At 41.0% G+C, this 21619-nt stretch overlaps 1 protein-coding gene across 1 annotated transcript in view; it reads left to right on the top strand.

Moving 5' to 3' along the window:
- Positions 1-21619, top strand: part of celsr3 (cadherin, EGF LAG seven-pass G-type receptor 3) — a 359789-nt gene that overhangs the window by 120459 nt on the left and 217711 nt on the right. The window contains exons 4-6 of the mRNA XM_072280082.1: positions 6869-6984; positions 7933-8021; positions 19686-19843. Of these exons, the coding sequence (XP_072136183.1) occupies positions 6869-6984; positions 7933-8021; positions 19686-19843 (363 nt within the window). The remainder of the gene's footprint in view (positions 1-6868; positions 6985-7932; positions 8022-19685; positions 19844-21619) is intronic.

Here is a 21619-nt window from a genome sequence, read left to right as displayed (position 1 = left end):
GGAACTAAAGGGTTAATACATGAGGCACATTTGATGGCTCTGAGCCTGTACTTGCTGGAGTTTAGAAGAATGGGGCGGGGGGGGGGGATCTCATTGAAACCTATTGAATATTGAAAGTCCAAGATGGACTGGAGAATGTTTCCTATAGTGGGGGAGTCTAGGAGCAGAAAGCACAGCTGCAGAATAGAGGGATGCCCCTTTATAGCAGAGATGAGAAATTTACTTAGCCAGAATTTGTGCTCAAAACAGGGTCAAAGCCGAGGTCTCTGAGCTTTCTGTCGAGCCTGGATGGAATTATGGTGTTGAATGCTGAACTGTAGTCCAAGAGCAGAATTCCCACATAAGCACCCTTCGTTGCTAGATGTGTAAACATGGTATGTAGAGCAGTGGCTTTGCATTGTCTGTCAATTGGTTGTGTCGGTATGCGAATTGTTGGTAGTCCCATTTGGTGGTAGCAAGATGAATGGGGTTGAGAGGGATAATAAATCAGCCATGATGGAATGGCAGAGCGGACATGATGGGCCAAATGGTCTAATTCTGCTCCTGTATCTTATGGTCGCACGGATTTAAGACGTGTTGAGGCCAACATAGATCAGGCATGATTATATGAGGGTGGATTTGTTTGAAAAGCCTGATAACCTACTCCTGCTGTGACTTGTGTTCGAAGTTGCTTTTTTTTAAAGCCTGAAATGAAATGATAGTGGAAACGTTCTTAAAGTTATTCTCAAGGTGGGACAGGTGCATATACCTTTTCTTATATTTAATTGCATAGAGAAAGAAGGTACTTAAAATTTGTAATATTATAAATTGTTATCTGCCAGGGGCTTCTAAGTCAGTGTTTCATTCTGTAATGCAAACACAGGACTGTCTCTGTAAATAAAGAAAAATTGGCCTGTATTCCTTGGAGTTTAGAAGGATAAGAGTGACCTAATTCAAACATATAAAATCCTGTGGTGCTTAAGAGGATAGATGCAGGAAGATATTGAATGAGTAACATAATTTCAAGATAAGGGATCAGTCATTTAAGACTGGGGTATGTTGAAATTTCCTCTTGATGGTAAATCTCTGGAATACTCTTCCTTGGTTGTTGGAGGAAGCTGGATTGAGAAGTGTTTAAAGTGGATGTGAATAAGTATTTGATGGATCAAGGATTAGAGTAGAAATGGAGTATTGGCACAGCAGAGGTGTTGAGGCCAACATGGATCAGCCATGATCATACTTGGCGATACGGTAGTGTACTGGTTAGTGTGACGCTTTAGAGGTTAAGGCATTGGGGTTTGGAGTTCTGTATGTACTCCCCATAGAATGTGTGGGTTATACCTGAGTGCTCTGGTTTCCTTCCACAGTTCAAATATGTACTGGTTAGTAGGTTAATTCTTCATTATAAATTGTCCTATAATTAGGTTAGAGTTAAATCGGGGTTGTTTGGGGTTGCTGGGCGGCATGTCTTGATGGGCTGGAAGAGTTTATTCCACACTGTATCTCTAAATAAAATTAAAAATAAAAGGAGGGACTTGCTTTAAGGATCTGATGGCTACTCCTGCTCTGATTTTCTTGTGTGTTCTTGTTACTATGGGTGGCTGCCAAAAGTCATTAAGAATTGGGTTTTGGATGCGAGGTGACCTGAAGTGGCTAGATTTGCTAGTTGGAACAGGTGGGGTGATGAGTGTTGCTGACAGATGTGGGGACACTGCAGTTGCTGACATCTAGAGGAGGAACGTATTGATTTTTGAAACACATTATGAAAATTTTATAAGAAACAGATAGAAACTAAGCAAGAATAGATGTCAGGGTTTGTTATTTGTGACAGATGAAAGTGAGTTTGCAGTTGAAGAGCATTTGTGCTTGAATAAATTCATTAGAAAGAAGATCAGATTGAGGCTTGGAAAAAAGTGACGTCTCCATCCCATAAGTAGAAATGCTTTTCTTTCATTGTAGTATACCCAAAATCAGCTTCAATGAGTGTTAAGCTTTAAGGTGCAATAGTTAATGATGATAATGTTATTAATTTAGCTGGAATTTGTGGAATAAAATGTGCAACATATTTCTAAAATTAATAATCATACTCTGCTCTGGGTCTATTAGGCTGGGCATGTTATAGCTTTCCTTTGCCATACATATGCAACTCAAACTCATTTCACAGGTACTAAGTAGTGCAGTGATTTACGTGGTGGGCTATCTGTCCTGCATGTGGCTCTCCATTTAACTCCAAAGTAGACGGAGAGTAGTGAGTACAAGCTAAGTTAATGATGTTTGGGAACAATGATAATGGATTAAACTTGTATTCAAATAAAACAAAGCAAAGACTACAATTTATTTTTTAGTAATGACATCTCATTATAGATACCTGCTGTTGCAATTTTATAATGCAGAGGATGCAACTGTAGCGGATTGTCTTAAGCTGCCATAGAGATAGTTTATCAGTTTCTAGCATAAATAAATGAAAAAGTATTACATAATCAAATAAACTAAAAGTCAGCTAAATTCTATCAGAAATACTAAGTCAACTACTCTGCAATTAAAGAGCTATTTCATACTTTTAGCTATAAACTTCTTACCCTCCCTTATCATTTCAATTTAATACATCTTAATATTTGTCTTGCAAAACAGAAGATGGAAAAATTGCATTTATTTACTGCTTTTCACTAACCTTTTTACTGGCAATGACATACCATGTGAAGTGTACTGTTTCTGTCAGATAGTAAATTCAGTGGATTCAGATTATTTGGGACATATGGGGACTAGTACATTTTGGACCAATTAGAAGCAGCTGCCCCAAATACCTGAATTTTCATGGAATTAATTAAAAAGGTATTTAAAAAAAAGACAAACTGCCATTTAACTGAGTTATAAATTATGTATTAAAATGAACTACATTACAAATTCAAACACTACCTGTACTACTGCAGTACTATAAAACTGTGTATTAGTTTGTAATAGTTATCAACAGAGTAATTATACTGCTGTGTTCTTTAGATTGATTGTAAATGGACAAAATCAGCTCCGATACCTAGAGTAGATAATGGACTGCCTTCATACAATTTTTGACAATTGCATCCTCCAAATCTTCTTTTTCATTGTAACATTAAAGATGATTGTCAATGCCTTCAAATTCTTAGTAGGTCCTAATTTGTTGAAGTAGTGAAATAATTTCATTTTCACTCCTGGCAGTTTCTGGCATCTCCAAGCCTGAATGCTTGAAACCGCAGTGAGCAAAACGGTTCTAAATTATCTTACTGCTTATTTCTTGCCAACTCTCAGTGACAGAAGTCACTGCTCCTTGAACCCAAGCATATGCAACTGATCTTGTTTAAAAATTGTTTGCTCTAAGTGTAGTGTCCATTGCCTACACAAATGCATGTGTCTGGCACTAGTTAGAAACTGTTCAGCAACAGTCTCCTGTCCCAATTAAATGGTGTAATGTCCAAAATAAACAAAGGGAATCACAGCTATTTTCTCAATTAGTTTTTGTTCAATTAGAGTTGTACCAAATAAGCAGCTGCCCTGATTAACCAATGACCCAATTAACCAGAATCCACTTTAATAGTATATGGGAAATGTCTAGTATGGTAATCTCGATGATGTAATACCAGACAATTAAGTCTTGTTACTAAGACAATATTTAAAATTGAGTTGATATTAAAATAAAGCTACTCTTCTGTGAATGCCTCTGGGCATGCTCAGTCTGACTCTTGATTTATTCAAAAATATTTCAGTTCCTAAATGGATTTTGCAGTAATTGGCAATTTCATTCTTTCATTATCAGGTAACTAGTATGGAAAATAGAAAATACCACTTGTTCAGTGGGTGTGCTGTTTTGAATTTTGGGGCTGAGGGGAAACATTTCTATTTGAGAACATTCAAAAACTGGTGCAGTTGGGTGCTCTAAACATTATTTCTTTCTACATTCTCCCCAAATTAATTTCTACTCAAACTGATCTGTGTTGTATTAAACCCAAAATCTATCATAAACCAGTGCAATCAAACAAGCGTTGCAGCATATTTTGTTGCAAATTTTCTTTTAAAAATATGTCTCGACCTTGTGGGTGATGACAGCTGAAATATGTTTATCAACAACTTGCATTTTAACTCCATGTCAATCTAACAATTGTGAAGAACATGATACAAAGTTAGTAAAAATAGATTTCTGAAAAGTAAATACATTGTTTCTTTGGATAAGTAGTTAGTTTTCTGAAAGTAGAGTAGTAATTTTTCAGAAAATTATTCAAGACCTCTGCAAAGTTAAAGGCCAAATGGTCCTGCTTAATTTTTGACTCCTCTAAGACTTGGAAATTAATGCAGGGATTGTGAACTTAGAAGGCCTGATCAGAATTTTGGGCAAGCCCCACTTGTGGCACAGTACAACTATTATAGAAGATTATTAAAATCTTATGGTTTCCAGGGATTGTTACTAAGAGCAGAGGAGCTTTCGCGGATATATGAAAAGGGGGAGGATAGCTAGGGGAAATCTGGGTCTACTGGAGGGTGAACCTATGGAATTTATAATGGGAAACACAGAAATGGCAGGTAAGTTAAATCAATTCTTTGCATCAGTCTTCATGTTGGAGGGAGGATACAGTAGATATTCTAAAGACTGCAGAGCAAAATTGCAGATGCTGGAATCTGAAACATAAACAGAAATGCTGGAATAACTTAGCCAGTCAAGTAGCATATGTGGAAAAAGAAACCAGTAAACATTTTGGGTCAATGGCATTTATTTAGATTCTGCTGGGTATATTTAAAGTGGAGGTGGATACATTTTCGAATGTTTGGGGAACTGAAAGTCAGTGGCGAACAGGTGCACAGTATCAGTCATGATCATATTGAATGGCAGGGTGAGTTTGATGAGTGGAGGTCTCTTTATTGACCTATTTCTTGTGTCTTTATCTGTGGGCATCTTCTCCAGGCATCTTCATTTTATGATTATTTTTGGTTCAAAAGTAGGTCAACCGCTGATTTCAAAGGGATAACTCGTCAGGGACAAAATTGCCAGTCTAACCAAGGATATGTGAATACTCAGAATGAATAATTTAACTAAAGACTTGCAATACTCAATTAGTGTCACTTGCTTGTTGCATAATAAGCAGTCTGTGGTAGTTTTGAAGAAAATATGGAAACAAACGTATGTTTGGCTCATTCACAGAATGGTTGCCGGTAGTGGAGCAGATCCTCATGACGTTGCATAGATGCATATATTTTACATATAATAGCTTGACGTAATATTAGATTATTAAACAAAACACTTCATGCAAAACATGGTTGGTAAATTGATTTGTTATTGTCACATGTACCGAAGTACTGTGAAAAACTTGTCTTGCATACTGTTTACAGAGATCAATTGCTTCCAACCATACATCGAGGTACTACAAAATAAACAATAATAGAGTGAAGAGTAAATTGTCACAGTTACAAAGAAAATACAGTTCAGATAGACAATAAGGTGCGAGGTCACAATGGTGTAGATTGAGAGGTCACGAAGTATGTACTTTAAGGCTTTTGAATCTTCTGTTCAATGGCAGGGCAGAGAAAAGAGAATGTCCAGGGTGAGTGGGTCTTTGATTATGTTGACTCCTTTACCGTGGCAGTAAGAAGTGCTGGCATGTTGAGGAGAGAAGGCCAAGTTTGTGATATGCTGAGCTGTGTCCATAATTCTCTGCAGTTTCTTGCAGTCATTAGGCAAAGCACTTGCCGTACCAAGCCATGAAGCTTCTGAATAGGGTAGATTCTATGATGCATTGATAAAAATTAGGTCAATGCGGACATGCCAAATTTCTTCAGCCTCTTTAGGAAGTAGAGGTGCTGTGCTCATTTTAAGTCACAGCATCTGCATGGTTGGACCTAGGAACTTGAAGCTGTCAGCACCATTGATGTAAATAGGAGCATGTGCAGTGCCCCCTCCTTGAAGTCAATGACCAACTCTTTTGTTTTGCAGACATTAAGGAAAAGGTTGTGGTCATCCTGACACTTGATTTCCTTTGTCTCCTTCCTGTACTCCGGTTCATTGATTCCTCCTGCTTACAACCATTCTGGCTTTTCAAATGGAGATATTTGTAATATTGATGAGGAGGTGTGCTTGTGCCTGGAATTGAAGCAATATTCTTTTCACCACAATAGCTAGTGAAGAATGTTTTTTCTGCATGTCAAGACGTAAGATTGAAAGGAACTGGATTAAATACAAGGGAATTTTCTGTATTCAAGCTAAAGAGAAAGGAGTCATTAAATTGATTTAAACCCAATTACAAGGAATAGGATCTTCTGTATGGTCATGTAAACCATGTAGCAACATGACTTGTTCAGCCAAGGGTGGGAAGTACAAACTTAATGAGCAAAGAAGAGCTTGGTGAGAATTAGACAAGACTTCAGATGCTGCAGTCTGGAGCAACAACAGCATTCTGGGAGGACCTCAGAAGGTCAAGCAACATCTGTTGGTGGGGAGAGGTGATTTGTCCATGTTTCAGGTCAAAATCCTGCATCAGGACTGAATGGAGAGTGTAGAAAGCCAGTATAAAGAGGAGGGGGAGGTGGGCGGGGGGTGGGGGGGAGAATACCTAGTCTAATTCAAACCATGAATGATGAATGAAGTCTTTTCTCACAATTTCTGTGCCCAACGGACATTTACCATTCTTTGTGTTCATCTAAGAGCTTTTAGATTCCCTTTAATCTTCAGGTCAGTGTCCATCTGTGTATCAGCCTCTAGACTTGTCAGAATGAGACCATTAGTTGAAAGCTCTGATTGTCTGTCAGAATGAATCCGTTCACAGAGGACTCTCGGAAGAATGTTAGTGACAAATTACATTTGTCTGTTTTCTGCCCAGAAAGCACAGAAGTAGAAATACTTTTCATTATTAAATGTGTCGTCTACTTTCAGGTTTGCTACACAGGAAAATAATGGGCTCCTGTTTTACAACGGGCGATTTAATGAAAAACATGATTTTATTGCAGTGGAAATCATTGATGGACAGGTTCAGTTGAAGTATTCGACAGGTTTGTCTGAAAATATTTATACATTAAAGATTTAATCCAATTAATGTATTCCTAATCTAGAATTAAATTTTCATTATTTACTGAATCACTTTCAGTCAATTATTTGACTGCTTATTTCTTTGGTATGCTCTCATGGAATGTGAGGTTATCCTTCTTTTATGGTACCAGCAGTTCGGATTTGTAAACCTTAGCAGTATGCCAAGAATGTGGGAAGCAGGAGGTGGCAGTCTTGATGAAATTTTATTTTACTAAAAGGACTTTAATCAACTTAAATGTAGTTGAAATGTAAAGGCCAATTTATACTTTTGAGTCAAATCAATGCCATAGGTACAGCGTATCTGCGTACCCTACCCCGTAGCCTGACACGCACCTCCCCAAAAATGTAACTACGCGTCGCGGCAACGCTGACCGCAACAACTGTGATTGGTCCGCTTGGTAGCATTGCATTTCCGCCTACGCTGCAGTAACTTCCCATTGGGCGACTGAAGGGCAGGGAAGGAACTCTGGCTGCAATACTTTCCATAAAGCTTTACAGACCTCCAAAATTATGGAGGACCCTGTGCTTGACGCCAGTTTGTAGCTAGCTGCTACAGCCTGTTGACTTCTACCTGAAGCTAAAACTCGAATGGTGATTGCCAGTCTCTGAGTATACTGTACGTACACTGATGCAAAATAAATGGTTGGAGACGATGAACCAGATTGTCAAACCTACCTGCTGACATCCGAAAGTATTTGAAATGCAGTTCCTCATCCATGTCTCTCAGTGGCCGGACAAGCACAGAAAATTCACCCTCCTTCAGTTTCAGACGCCGTTGTTTGAAGTTTGAGTTTCTTCATGCGTAGGCTACGGTGTAAGCTAGTATGCATAAGTATAAATCAGCCTTAAGAAGTGAGATGTATTTATTTTGGAATACACCTTTACCCACTTGCTGTGATTTCTTTTCCCAGGGGAGTCTATGACAGTTGTAACCCCGTATCTTCCTGGTGGAGTAAGTGATGGACGGTGGCACACGTTACAGATTCAATATTACAACAAGGTAGTAAATTAGTATTGATTACTAATGTGATTTTCTTTATATTTTTTAAGATTTATGCACACAAAACAGCTAGGTTCCTGACATGAGGATGCAAGTAAAGGTACTATTAAATAAGATCATGGCTTATCTTTCACTTAAGTGCTGCTTTCCTGGACTCATTGCATATTCCACGAGAAAGTAGCTATTGAGAAGGAGTTACATGAGCCTTGGGTCTCACACCATTACGTTCAGGAACAGTAATTACTCTTCCACCATCAGGTTCCTGAACTAGGCTAGATAACTTCACTCACCTCACCACTGAACTGATTCCGCAACCTATGGACTCACTTTCAAGGACTGTACGTCGCATGTTCTTGGTATTACTTATTTATTTATTTGTTTTATTTTGTATTTGCAGTTTGCTTTTTGTACGTTGTTTGTGTGCAGTTATTTTTATTGATTCCATTGTGCATATTTCTTTGTTCTACTGTAAAGGCCTGCAAGAAAATGAATCTCAAGGTAATATTTGGTGACGTATACGAATTTTCATAATAATTTTTTTATATTTCTTGATTTGCCTCAGTATACAAATAAAATAGTTGACCTTATATCTAGAGACTGTGCTTCCAAGTGTAACACTCTGCCTTAACAACTCACGTTCGTCTGGGGGAAACTGTCGTCTGTCCGCCCAACTGTGTCTCACATTTGCGTAGATGCTGTATAATGTACCCCAGTACAAACCAACAACGTAAAACAGCAGACAGTACACAATATGCAATTAAATGATTACACTTTATAACTCTTATTTTGTGATGTGGTTAGTAGAAACAAATAAAGTAAAAGGTGCCACTCAATAAATTTATCAGTTCTGTGCACAAAATAATTCGTTGGAGCTCACGCTTCCCTCGTTTGTCCATAAACGACTTCCCAACCTCCGACAACCTCCGAACCATCGCATTCTGGTATTTGCCGTCCTGGGACTGCTGAACGCTCCCGCACTCGTCCTTCCTCTTCACTTGCCTCCCCGAAAAGACCGCGGACTCTCCTGGTTCCCACCATACAAGATAGCATAACAGGTCCTTCATTGGTTAGATCCCCCGTTATCTGTAGTTATAACCCAAACATCGCAGCTACAGAAAACCATTACCTCATCAGTTAACATTACAGAGAAGCCATTTCATTATAACACTACAGAGAAGCCATTTTGTTAGTCTTAACAGTTAACATTGCAGTTAATATTACTGAGAATCCTACATTCTCCCCCCACCGAATTTAGTCATGCCCTCATGACGTTCAGATAATTTGCCAACCCTTCCTGCAAAACACAGAGCCCAATCCAAGTGCAGAAAGCAGTGACATAGCTCCCCAAAACAGTGGAGACCACACCCTGTTCCCCAGGCGCTACATAGGTCAACCTATCGGGGGGGGGGCTGTTCCTAATTCTCTGAGGCCTCCATACCCCCTCTCCTAACTCTTCCGACTCAATCACCAGCACTGATGCCCCAAATCTCCAGCGCTCTGAATGGGGTCAAGGGTAAATGCTTTAAATACTGGTTGTAAAATGAGCGGTATAGTAACGTGACCTGTGACCCAGTGTCAAGTATTGCTTTAGCATAGATTCCCTCTGTCCATAGCGACACGCTGGAGCGGGGTCTCACTAATCCTTCCAGAATCGGGTTTTTTGCTTTCAGGGTTCCTTGGTACATGGCTGGGAACGTTTTCCCCCAGAGACACCAGGCTGTTCCCTCACTGGGTCTCCTCTAAGTTTCCCGACCTCTCTCCCTGCTTGGATGCCTGGGGACTCGTCCTCCGAGGGGCCTCCTGCCGCTCCTATTTCCGCCGGAAGTGGCCATCTTCCCCACAGTTATAGCACACTCCCTGCCACTCACATTCCCGCTGGAAGTGGCCCTCAGCCCTCTTCCCCACAGTTACAGCACACGCTACCGGCTGCCCCTCTTCTCGCAGACCCCCTGCCATTCGCAGCCCTCTGCACTGTCTGTCCCCTGAGGGGGGCCCTCCCTACCAGTCCTATCATACGAAGGGTCCACACCCACTCTGAACCCCTGTGACCTCTCAGTTCTCAGCTCTGCCACCACCTCCTTTATCAATTCCGGGGTGGAGCTGGTTCCGATCACTTCACTGCAAGGGGCTACAACTGAGGATTGCACCCTGCTGACAGAGTCCTCCCCCAGCCCCAACGCGTTCTCATCCCCCCGCACCTCTCTGATCAGCTAAACGAATGAGGGAGGGGGGCATGTTTTATAGGACTGCCGGAGACTCCAAGCAATCCTGTCCTAAGCCTGGGCGCCTCTAGTTACCTGGTCATCCTTAACTGATCCACCTCAGCCGCCCGAATGACACCCCCCCGGCGCCACAGCCCGTTAAGCCATCTCTCTAGCTGGAAAAGGTACGTGGCGAGCTTCTCACTCTTCTCCTGACGCATATTTTGAAACTCCCCTAGGCGCTCCCAGGAGCTCCCAGTCAACCCAAAAGCACTTTCCAAGGCCTCCAGATATTCATCAAGGGTGGCCGAGGGCTGGTTAACCTTCACGCCTCGAACTACCTCAGCTGCCACTCCCCGCAAACTTTCAACCAGTCTCTGTCGTTTTTCATCCTCCGAGCACTGCCATTCACTTAACAACTGCGACGTTTGCTCTACCCATGTCTCATCATCCTCTGCACCTTCGGGGGTGGGTGTTGTCCCAGAGAAACCTCTTATCTTCTGGCGGGGCCCCTCTGCCTTTCTCGCCAGGGAGGTAGTGGCAGATGCCAACTTGGAACTCTTGTCTTTCGCTGGAGGATGGAAACTAACCAAGTTTTCCAAATCTGACCATTCTTTCCCCTCATCCCTCAGTAAGGAGAGAATTCGTTCCCTAAGATCTCCGCCCTCATCCACTGGCAACTCAGCTCATTGAGCTGCGGCCCCTCCCTCCCTGACAGTTTTCAGATGCCATGGTCCTGCCTCCCCTGGGACACCAATGTGCTCTGGCAACTCCACCCCTCGTACGTCCATGCTTGTCTGCACTAACACTAGGTCTGTTCTCGTCTCAAAATCAAATTTTCGCGATACGATTTCAACTTTGCCAACAGCTTTAACCATACTCAAACCTCGAAGTAACACTTCATCTGGGGTATGAGCCTCTACCCCACTCAACAGGCACACATTGCTCACAGGCAAACCTTCAGCCATAACAACACTACTTTAAACAGGGCAATCACAAAACATCCACAGAATCCAATCGCTGGACGAGCCCCCACAAATGTAACACTCGGCCTTATCAACTCACGTTCGTCTAGGGGAAGCTGTCGTCTGTCTGCCCAACTGTGTCACGTTTGCGTAGATGTCGTGCAATATACCCCGGTACAAACCCACAACGTAAAACAGCAGACAGTACACAATATGCAATTAAATGATTACACTTTATAACCCTTATGTTGTGATGTGGTTAGTAGAAACAAACAAAATAAAAGGTACCACTCAATAAATTTATCAATTCTATGCACAAAATAATTTGTTTGGAGCTCATGCTTCCCTCGTTCGTCTATAAACGATCTCCAAACCTCTGACAACCTCCAAACCGTCGAATTCTGGTATCCGCCATCCTGGGACCGTTGAACGCTCCCGCATTTGTCCTTCCTCTTCACTCGCCTCCCCGAAAAGACCGCAAACGCTCCCGGTTCCCACCATACAAGACAGCATAACAGGTCCTTCATTGGTTAGATCCCCCGTTATCTGTAGTTATAACCCAAACATCGCAGCTACAGAGAACCATTACCTCATCAGTTAACATTACGGAGAAGCCGTTTCAATATAACGCTACAAAGAAGCTATATTGTTAGCCTTAACAGTTAACATTACAGTTAACCCTACACAAGACACACACACAAGGTACTGGAGGAAAAAAGTACAGTCAACGTTTCAGAGCAAACTTTTTTTCCATGGATGCTGCCTGGCCTGCTGAGCTCCTCCAGCATTTTGTGTGTGTCGCTCGAATCTCAAGCATCTGCAGATTTTCTCTTGTTTGTGACTGAGCTTCCAGTTGGATGGAAAATTTCAAAGCTTTGCTACGCTTTGGCGGAGCAAATCTTTGAAATTCTTTTCATCTCAGTCCTGAAAGGGCAACCTGTTTTTTTTTGAAATTGTGATATCAGCAACCTCCCCCCTCACCCCCCCCCCCACCCCCCCCCGGCCAAGTCCCAGTTCTAGGTAATCTAGCCAAGGGGATCCTGATGTTAAATCCTGGAAAACTTTAAGTTTCAGTCAGATCACTTCACATTCTTCTAAACTCAAGGTGTATAGGCCCAATCTGTTTAATCTCTCCTCATAAAACTGTCGTCAGAAATCACTCTGATAAACTGTTGTTGCACTCCCTCTGTTGCAGCTAGAGTAATCAGACACTCCATTCAAAAACCAATTACAAGGTTGCCAGACAAATAGGGAAAAAGGTTCAAGGATGTGTTGAAACTTCCTTGATGAAGTGCAACATTCCCATCAGCTGGTGGGAATCTCTGGCCCAAGGCTGCTCAAAGTGGAGAAGAATCCTTTTGGATGGTGTGGAGACTCTTAAAGATGTGTAATGGGAACACACGGGATCCCTGCGCAATCAGGAAGATGAGCATCAGCTTAAGAGGTAGCTACCCACCTGCCCCATCTGACACCCCATTCTGCATCTATGGAAGAATCTGCAGTTCCCACATTTGCCTCAGCAGCCACTTTAGAACCCACAAAACTGGAGTAGAAGCAACTCACCCTTGATCCAAGAGAAAAAAACATTGGAAACTCAATACAGACAGCACTCACAACCTCTGCTTGCTGTGAACACTGACCATTGCTCTACTGTCTCACCCTATTGCAGGAGTGAACATCACCCTCATAACAGGGTGATTGGACAGAATGATTGATTACTTACATTAAATTAGAGTGCATGGTAGCATAGCAGTTAGCACTACTCTATTAACAGCTTGGGGCCTTGGAGTTCGGCGTTCAGTAATGGTTTTCTCGCACTGTCCAATGCCTTAACAGGTATGTTAATTGGTTGGTTTAATTTGTCCCATGAATAGATTAGGTTGAAGTCGGGGTTGCCTGGGTTGCTAGGCAGCTAGAAGGACATATTCCACGCTGTATCCCTAAATAAATAAAAAAATAAAATAAAATGAATTCTTGAGTGAAAGGATTAATATACAAAATCATTCCCTTGAGGAGAGTGCCTGGAATGCATTGCCTAGGGTGGTGGTAGAGGCAGCTCCATGCATTAGGGACTTTTAAGAGACATTTAAATAGGCACATGAATGTGAGGAAAATGAAATGATATGGACAATTATGTAGGCATAAAAGATTAGTTTAGTTGGCTATTTGATGATTATTTGGTTTGGCACAATATTGTGGACTGAAGGGGCTGTCCCTGTGTTATACTGTTCCACGAGTGTTGTCCTTCTCTTCAGAGGGACAAAAATTATTAGACAATGGCAAATCAAAAGAGTAGCAAGAAAATATTGAGTCAATGGACTGAAATAAAACAAAATGCGTTGGTATTGAACTTCAGCTGTGGCAGTACAAACTTGTTAATGTTTTAGGTGCAACCCTTTATTACAACAGTTGAAACTGCTGCCTTTTCTCTCAGAGGCTAACCAATGTTGTCTGTTTTTAGTGAATTATAAAATAATGCAGTCTAGAATGTCTCTTTAATAAAGTAAATGCCATACTCCAACCTATTGCTTGACAGATTTCTCCAGGACTATATCTAATTCCCTTTTGAAAGATTCAGCAGAATCTGCTTTTATATGCCTCTTATTCTTTGTATAAATACAGTGGATTCAGATTATTTGAGACACATCAGGACCAGTACATTTTGTCCCAATTAAGCAACTGCCCCAATTAGCTAAAGTTACATGAAAAGAGTTAAAAAGGTATAAAAAGGACAAACTACTTTTTAACTGAGTAACAAGTAGTTAAATGAAATACAGAACAAATTATAATGCTACCAATACTACTATAGTACTATAAAACTGTCTATTAGCTCCTAAATGTTATCAATGGAAGAATTCATCCACTGTACACTGTTGTGTTCATTTGATTGACTGTAAATGAAAAAAAATCAGTGTAGACTCCTTGTACAGATCATGGACTGCCTTCATACAATCCTTCTGATGATTGCATCCTCCAGATCTTCATTTTCATTGTAACATTCAAGATATTGTCAATATCTTGAAATTTTTTGTAGTTTCTGACTTGTTGAAGTAGTGAAATCATTTTAACTTCAGTCCTGGCTATTTCTGACATCTCCAAGCCTGAATGCTGGAAACTACAGTGAGCAAAATAGTTCAGAATTGTCTTACTGCTTATTTCTCACAGAACACCTTTGGGACACAACTACCAGATATGGAAACCATGCACAATTCATGATGTCCACAGTGGGCTCTCAATATCGTAATGGATTCATTTGCCCCAGTAATCACCTGTTCAATCTCCCACCATCTGGCAGGAGATACCAAAGCATCTCTGCATGGACATCCAAACAAAAAAAACAGCTTTCCCCCCAGGACTGTCGTGTGACTGAACAATACCCCCCTCCACCCACCCATCGTCCATAGGCACCATGAACAATCTCTAAGTGCAATACAGGGGCATAATTCTTGATGCGACTTTATATTTAATTATTGAATTTTATAACATGGGCTTGTGCAATACTTGAATGTGGCAACCACTGTTTATTTTAATTTTGAAGATTTTTGTTTTTCATTTACTTGTAACTTAGATGTTATTTTAAATAATTCAGACATTATTTTTAAATTTAATCAACACACATCAAAGCTGCTGGTGAACGCAGCAGGCCAGGCAGCATCTCTAGGAAGAGGTACAGTCGACGTTTCGGGCCGAAACCCTTCGTCAGGACTAACTAAAAGAAGAGCTAGTAAGAGATTTGAAAGTTGGAGGGGGAGGGGGAGATACAAAATGATAGGAGAAGACAGAAGGGGGAGGGATAGAGCCAAGAGCTGGACAGGTGATTGGCAAAAGGGATATGAGAGGATCATGGGATTGGAGGCCTCGGGAGAAGGAAAAGGGGGAGGGGGAGAAACCCAGAGGATGGGCAAGGGGTATAGTGAGAGGGACAGAGGGAGAAAAAGGAGAGAGAGAAAAAGAATGTGTGTAAATAAATAAATAACAGATGAGGTACGAGGGGGAGGTGGGGCATTAGCGGAAGTTAGAGAAGTCAATGTTCATGCTATCAGGTTGGAGGCTACACAGACGGAATATAAGGTGTTGTTCCTCCAACCTGAGTGTGGCTTCACCTTTACAGTAGAGGAGGCCGTGGATAGACATATCAGAATGGGAATGGGACGTGGAATTAAAATGTGTGGCCACTGGGAGATCCTGCTTTCTCTGGCGGACATTGTTGTGTTTTTAGTAATTGAATTGCTAGTACGCAGTTTTGCACTGAAAGGAGTAGCACTGCATTGTCATTGTCCTCAGCAATTACAATAAAGCTCTAACTAAACAAAAAATCACTGCTTTTTGAACACACACATGTAGCTGACGCTATTTAAAAACTGTTCCTGCTAAACATGGTCTAATGGCCACACAAGTGCACACAATGGATGCTAGTTGTAAACTTCAGCGATAGTCTCCTGTCCGAGTTAAGCAGCGCAGTGTCCCCAATAAACCATAGAACCATAGAAACTACAGCACAGAAACAGGCCTTTTGGCCCTTCTTGGCTGTGCCGAACCATTTTCTGCCTAGTCCCACTGACCTGCACACGGACCATATCCCTCCATACACCTCCCATCCACGTATCTGTCCAATTTATTCTTAAATGTTAAAAAAGAACCCACATTTACCACCTCGTCTGGCAGCTCATTCCATACTCCCACCACTCTCTGTGTGAAGAAGCCCCCCTTAATGTTCCCTTTAAACTTTTCCCCCCTCACCCTTAACCCATGTCCTCTGGTTTTTTTCTCCCCTTGCCTCAGTGGAAAAAGCCTGCTTGCATTCACTCTATCTATACCCATCATAATTTTATATACCTCTATCAAATCTCCCCTCATTCTTCTACGCTCCAGGGAATAAAGTCCTAACCTATTCAACCTTTCTCTGTAACTGAGTTTCTCAAGTCCCGGCAACATCCTTGTAAACCTTCTCTGCACTCTTTCAACCTTATTTATATCCTTCCTGTAATTTGGTGACCAAAACTGAACACAATACTCCAGATTCAGCCTCACCAATGCCTTATACAACCTCATCATAACATTCCAGCTCTTATACTCAATACTTTGATTAATAAAGGCCAATGTACCAAAAGCTCCTTTTACGACCCTATCTACCTGTGACACCACTTTTAAGGAATTTTATATCTGTATTCCCAGATCCCTCTGTTCCACTGCACTCCTCAGTGCCTTTACCATTAACCCTGTATGTTCTACCTTGGTTTGTCTTTCCAACATGCAATACCTCACACTTGTCTGCATTAAACTCCATCTGCCATTTTTCAGCCCATTTTTCCAGCTGGTCCAAGTGCCTCTGCAGGCTCTGAAAACCTTCCTCGCTGTCTACTACACCTCCAATCTTTGTATCATCAGTAAATTTGCTGATCCAATTTGCCATATTATCATCCAGATCATTGATATAGATGACCGATAACAATGGACCCAGTACTGATCTCTGTGACATATCACTAGTCACAGGCCTCCACTCGGAGAAGCAATTCTCTACTACCACTCTTTGGCTTCTTCCATTGAGCCAATGTCTGATCCAATTTACCACCTCTCCATGTATACCTAGCGACTGAATTTTCCTAACTAACCTCCCATGCGGGACCTTGTCAAAGGCCTTACTGAAGTCCATGTAGACAATATCCTCTGCCTTCCCTTCATCCACTTTCCTGGTAACCTCCTCGAGAAACTCCAATAGATTGGTCAAACATGACCTATCACGCACAAAGCCATGTTGACTCTCCCTAATAAGTCCCTGTCCATCCAACTGCTTGTAGATTCTGTCTCTTAGTATTCCCTCCAATAACTTACCTACTACCGACGTTAAACTTACCGGCCTATAATTTCCCGGATTACTTTTCGATCCTTTTTTAAACAACGGAACAACATGAGCCACTCTCCAATCCTCCGGCACCTCACCTGCGACATCTTAAATATTTCTGCCAGGGCCCCTGCAATTTCAACACTAGTCTCCTTCAAGGTCCGAGGGAACACCCTGTCAGGTCCCGGGGATTTATCCACTTTAATTTTCCACAAGACAGCAAGGACCTCCTCCTTTTCGATCTGTACAGTTTCCATGATCTCACTACTTGTTTCCCCTAATTCCATAGACTTCATGCCAGTTTCCTTAGTAAATACAGACATAGGGAAACCCAGCTATTTTCTCGATTAGTTTTTCTTTGTTTTTTTTAAGATTTGTTCCAAATAAGCAGCTGCTCTGATTAACCGTGCCCTAATCAACTGGAATCCAATGCATCTTAACTTTCTTATCTCTGGTTACTGAACCACCAATCATGGGGATAGTTTCATAACTTATTGAAACCTTTCATGATATTGAATGGCTTCTTCCCTTGTATGTCTGAGAGAGGGATTAACCTGAGTTTCTGCAGTCAAGATGGTGCCAGTGAACAACGCTTCCTCATGTGACATCTTCAAGTAGTCCATAAAACTGTCTATTTCACTTTTTCTACATCTTTTTATTTTAAATGTGTTTCTGGAACTGTTTGAGCCTGCAATTTACAATTTGAAGATCGCTTGAGTGATATAGCGGTTTGCTGCCTCTGAGAAAATTCCAGGAGATGAGTGACTTCAAGGCGAAGAAGCTTAGAGAGGGGCGTGAACCCATAATTGACTCCATTTCTAGCTGAGTAAAGCGTCAAGGAAGATTGAAGCAGTAAGGCAAATGTGGAAGATGAGCAAGTGTTCAGAGCCAACTATCTGCGTCTTGCTTGCTGCTGCCAGAGATGGTGTCTCTGTGAGGATATTTCACTTGCTGCTCCTGAGAGCAGGCCTCTGCGTTCGAGTGGTGTGTGTGTGTGTGTGTGTGTGTGTGTGTGTGTGTCTCTCTCTCTCTCTCTCTCTCTCCCCCTCCCTCCCTCCCTCCCTCCCTCTCTCTGTCTCCACCCCCCCTCCCTCTCCCTCGATGCTGTTGGAGGATTTACTGATGTTCTGCAATTTATGGATTGGACTGTGGACTGTAGTTCAAATTGGACTATTCAAATTCAGTTTTATGTTTTATATTCTGTGGTTTTGCCCGTTCTTTCTTGTTGCCGCTAGCATGATTTACTAGTTTTTTGTGCAGGGCAGGGGGTTAGGGTTTGATGTTCTTGTTGCTGTACAAGATTTGTTATTTTTGCGTGGGGTGGGGTTTGATAATCCTGTTACCGTTTTCAGGATTCATTTTTTTTTGGTGTGTTGGGGAGAGGGGAGTTGATGTTTTTCTTTGAACAGGCTCCATGGTTTTGTTTTGTGGCTTTCTGAAGAAGACCAATCTCAGAGTTGTATACTGCATACATACTTTAATAATAAATATACCTTTGAACATTTTGTCCACATAAATAAAATCTCTCATCTATCCTACATTCCATTAAGTCCTCTCCATCCTGTTTTAAGATTTGGACATCCTTTGTGAGATCCTGAAAACTGAGTTCTTGACCATCAATTGAGTTTCAATTGATGATTAATTTCCTTTTTACCATTTTTATTCACGTCTTCATTGTGCTTTCTGTACATTCTGCATCTTCTGGTTTATAATTTGAAGGTATTTCACTGTAGATGCCAATGATTACATTTGAATAGATGGAAGGAAAGTAACTTCATTGTTCTTCTGCAGTCTATTTTCTTATACAATTCTTAATAGTGTTGTTGATAACCTCTCAGATGGTTTTTGTATGTAGATTTGTTAAGGGAAGTTTGTAAGGAAGGTTGAAGACATTCTCAACATAACATTACCGGCAATACAAATCATGCACTGGCCTAATGATTGCACCCTGGGGCAATATTTCCAGTTCCTTCCTTGTGTAGGAGGTTTATTAACAAGTAGGCTGCAGCAGCATTGCTAAGGTAATGTTTTCAGGCACTGGCGTCCCATCTGGATGCAATCAGCTCATCTTTCTCAAGTACTGAAATTAACTTCTAAAGTTCCATAAGAGAATTTGTGGATGATTAGGGAATCCATCAAATAATTTAACTTCCATAAATCTGAACATATGGTAAATGTGAGTAAGGACCTCTGAATTCAATTCTGTTTCCATGTAGGAGATTGATAAATAGGAGTACATGAGACTAAGAAGTAAAGTGGTTGGATGCCTGCAGTTTCTTTTTCTTTAAAGGGGGCTGGGTGAGTATGAATAGAATAGGACTTATGGTATGTGGTTGCCTTGAAATCCAACATTCACGTTTATGGAATTTTGGAATAAAAAAGTCAAAATCAGTTTTTAAAAAAAATCAAGAAATATAGGAAAGAAAATAATGATTGTCAATTTGTGGGAAATGCATCCGAGATGAGCAGTACAAAACAAAAACATTTCTGCACTTTGCATGTTATTATATGAGGCTAATTAGTTTTTAATGAGATATCTAAAAGTATTTGCTCTATGCATTTATATCATACTACATCTTGCTATTCTGGCTGTTTTTTTTAAATTTGCAGTCCACTGTTTGTGTTGTATATAATTATCTTGTGTATCTTCTTGCAGCCAAAAATTGGGTCATTAGGAGTTGCACAAGGCCCCTCGGAACAGAAAGTAGCAATCTTAACCATTGATGATTGTGACACCTCAATTGCTGTTCATTTTGGAGATGGAATCGGTAACTATTCATGTGCTGCAGAAGGTGTACAGTCCAGCTCCAAGAAGTAAGTATATAAAGCATGACAAGAAACATAACTGACATTATGCAAAATCTTTTTGGTGTAAATTATTGGTAACTATATGGGTGTGGTTGTTTATGGCATAAACCTGAACAAAAAGTCTTCCTTGAAAGATTGGTTAAAACAGGCTTCTCCTATGCTTTTTACTGTTGGATCTGATTACTTAATTACGGATATACTTTGCGGCAATACTGTTACTCTGCATCACTCAGTAAGTCTGCACTAAGTGCAAGGCCAATGTTATTAAAGAACGTTAATATTGGTTATCTGGTTTCTAGTATGCTGTTGATGAGTATTTCCCCTCAGTGTAGTTGTGATGGTTAATTTAAATTAGGTCCGCTATGGTGTTGTACACAGTGAATTTAATGCACAGATTTTTTTTTTGAAACAGAGTGGTGAGTGCTTAGAATCCCTTGCCAAGGCTGGTGGTAGAAGATGATGCATTTAACAAACTCTTAGAGGATGAAAGAAAAATGGACGACTATGTAGGAGAGAAGGCTTAGATTGATTGTAGAGTAGGTAAAAAGGTTGGCACAATATTGTAGGCCGAAGGGCCTGTACTGTGTTGTAATGTTCTATGTTCTAATCTATAGCAGTCCTCCGCAACTCTGCGTGTTAGGGTGAGCTGAAGGATCATAGGATAAGTTGATCCACAGCTTCTCAGTTTTTGAGTTATGGTAGTGGAGCACTCTCCAGGCCTGTTGTGATTGGGATTGTCCAAAAAAGTCCTGAAATTCCAGGTCCCAAGTGCATTTGTTGGGTGGAAGTTTCTTGAGTGTGTTTTGTGGTTACTACAAAGAGGTTTCTTTGTTGTGTGTCACATGAAAAGTCATTTCAGGGTCCTCCTCATTGACTTTCGGCCAGTGAAGAGCTATTCAATTTGTGTGTGGTTTCTGACCATCTAAGAACATTGTGGATTTGATTTTTATCTCTAAAAACTAACAAGAAAAACAGCAAGCATCCATAGTATGATATATTTTGCCTGTTTTGACCTTACTAAAACCTTTGACTATCAATCAGGAGAAAGTGTGAAAAACCTTATCACATTTGACTTCCAAATGGCTTCTAAACTAGACTATTCAACAGGTCTACAACAGAACCGATCTCACTGACAGCTGCTGTCAAAAGGGACTGCATCATTGCCTCAATGAGCTTTCCACTATTTGTTGTCACATTATTGCATCTCAGCTTCAACAAATTTGCTGCAGAAGTGGAATACTCTTCAGGACTAATGGGTAACTGTTCAATTATACACCTAAACTAAGGTTATACACCAGAATAACAACAGAATACCAGCAGTGCTTTCTTTTGTGTATACTCTGGCCACAATCAGAATAAGATTTAATATCACTGGCATATTGTTGAGTGTGTATCTTCAGGCTCCTGTACCATCTCCTTGATGGTAGAAATGAGAAAAGGGCATTTTCTGGGTGATGGGGCTTCTTAATGATGGATGCTGCCTTTTTGAGGCATTGCCTTTTGAAAATATCCTTGATGCTCGGGAGGGTAGTGCCTGTGATGGAGCTGGCTGGGTTCTCAATTTTTTCTGCAGCTTTTTCCAGTCCTGTGCAGTGGCCCAAATGGTAATGCATCCCACATCATTAACACGTCCACTGAACCAGGCTAGATGATGGAACTTAGATCTGCACCTGCAAATTATAGATACTCTACCAGACTGACTCCCAGCAATAAAGGCTTATGAGGAGAGCTTAGAAAATGTCAATAACTTTACTTATTTAAGCAAGTGATACAGTGGCCCTT

The sequence above is a fragment of the Mobula birostris genome, chromosome 16 (assembly GCF_030028105.1).
Source record: "Mobula birostris isolate sMobBir1 chromosome 16, sMobBir1.hap1, whole genome shotgun sequence".
Classification (NCBI taxonomy): domain Eukaryota; kingdom Metazoa; phylum Chordata; class Chondrichthyes; order Myliobatiformes; family Myliobatidae; genus Mobula; species Mobula birostris.
Note: the sequence above shows the minus strand (reverse complement) of the source record. Positions and strands in the feature narration are given on the sequence as shown.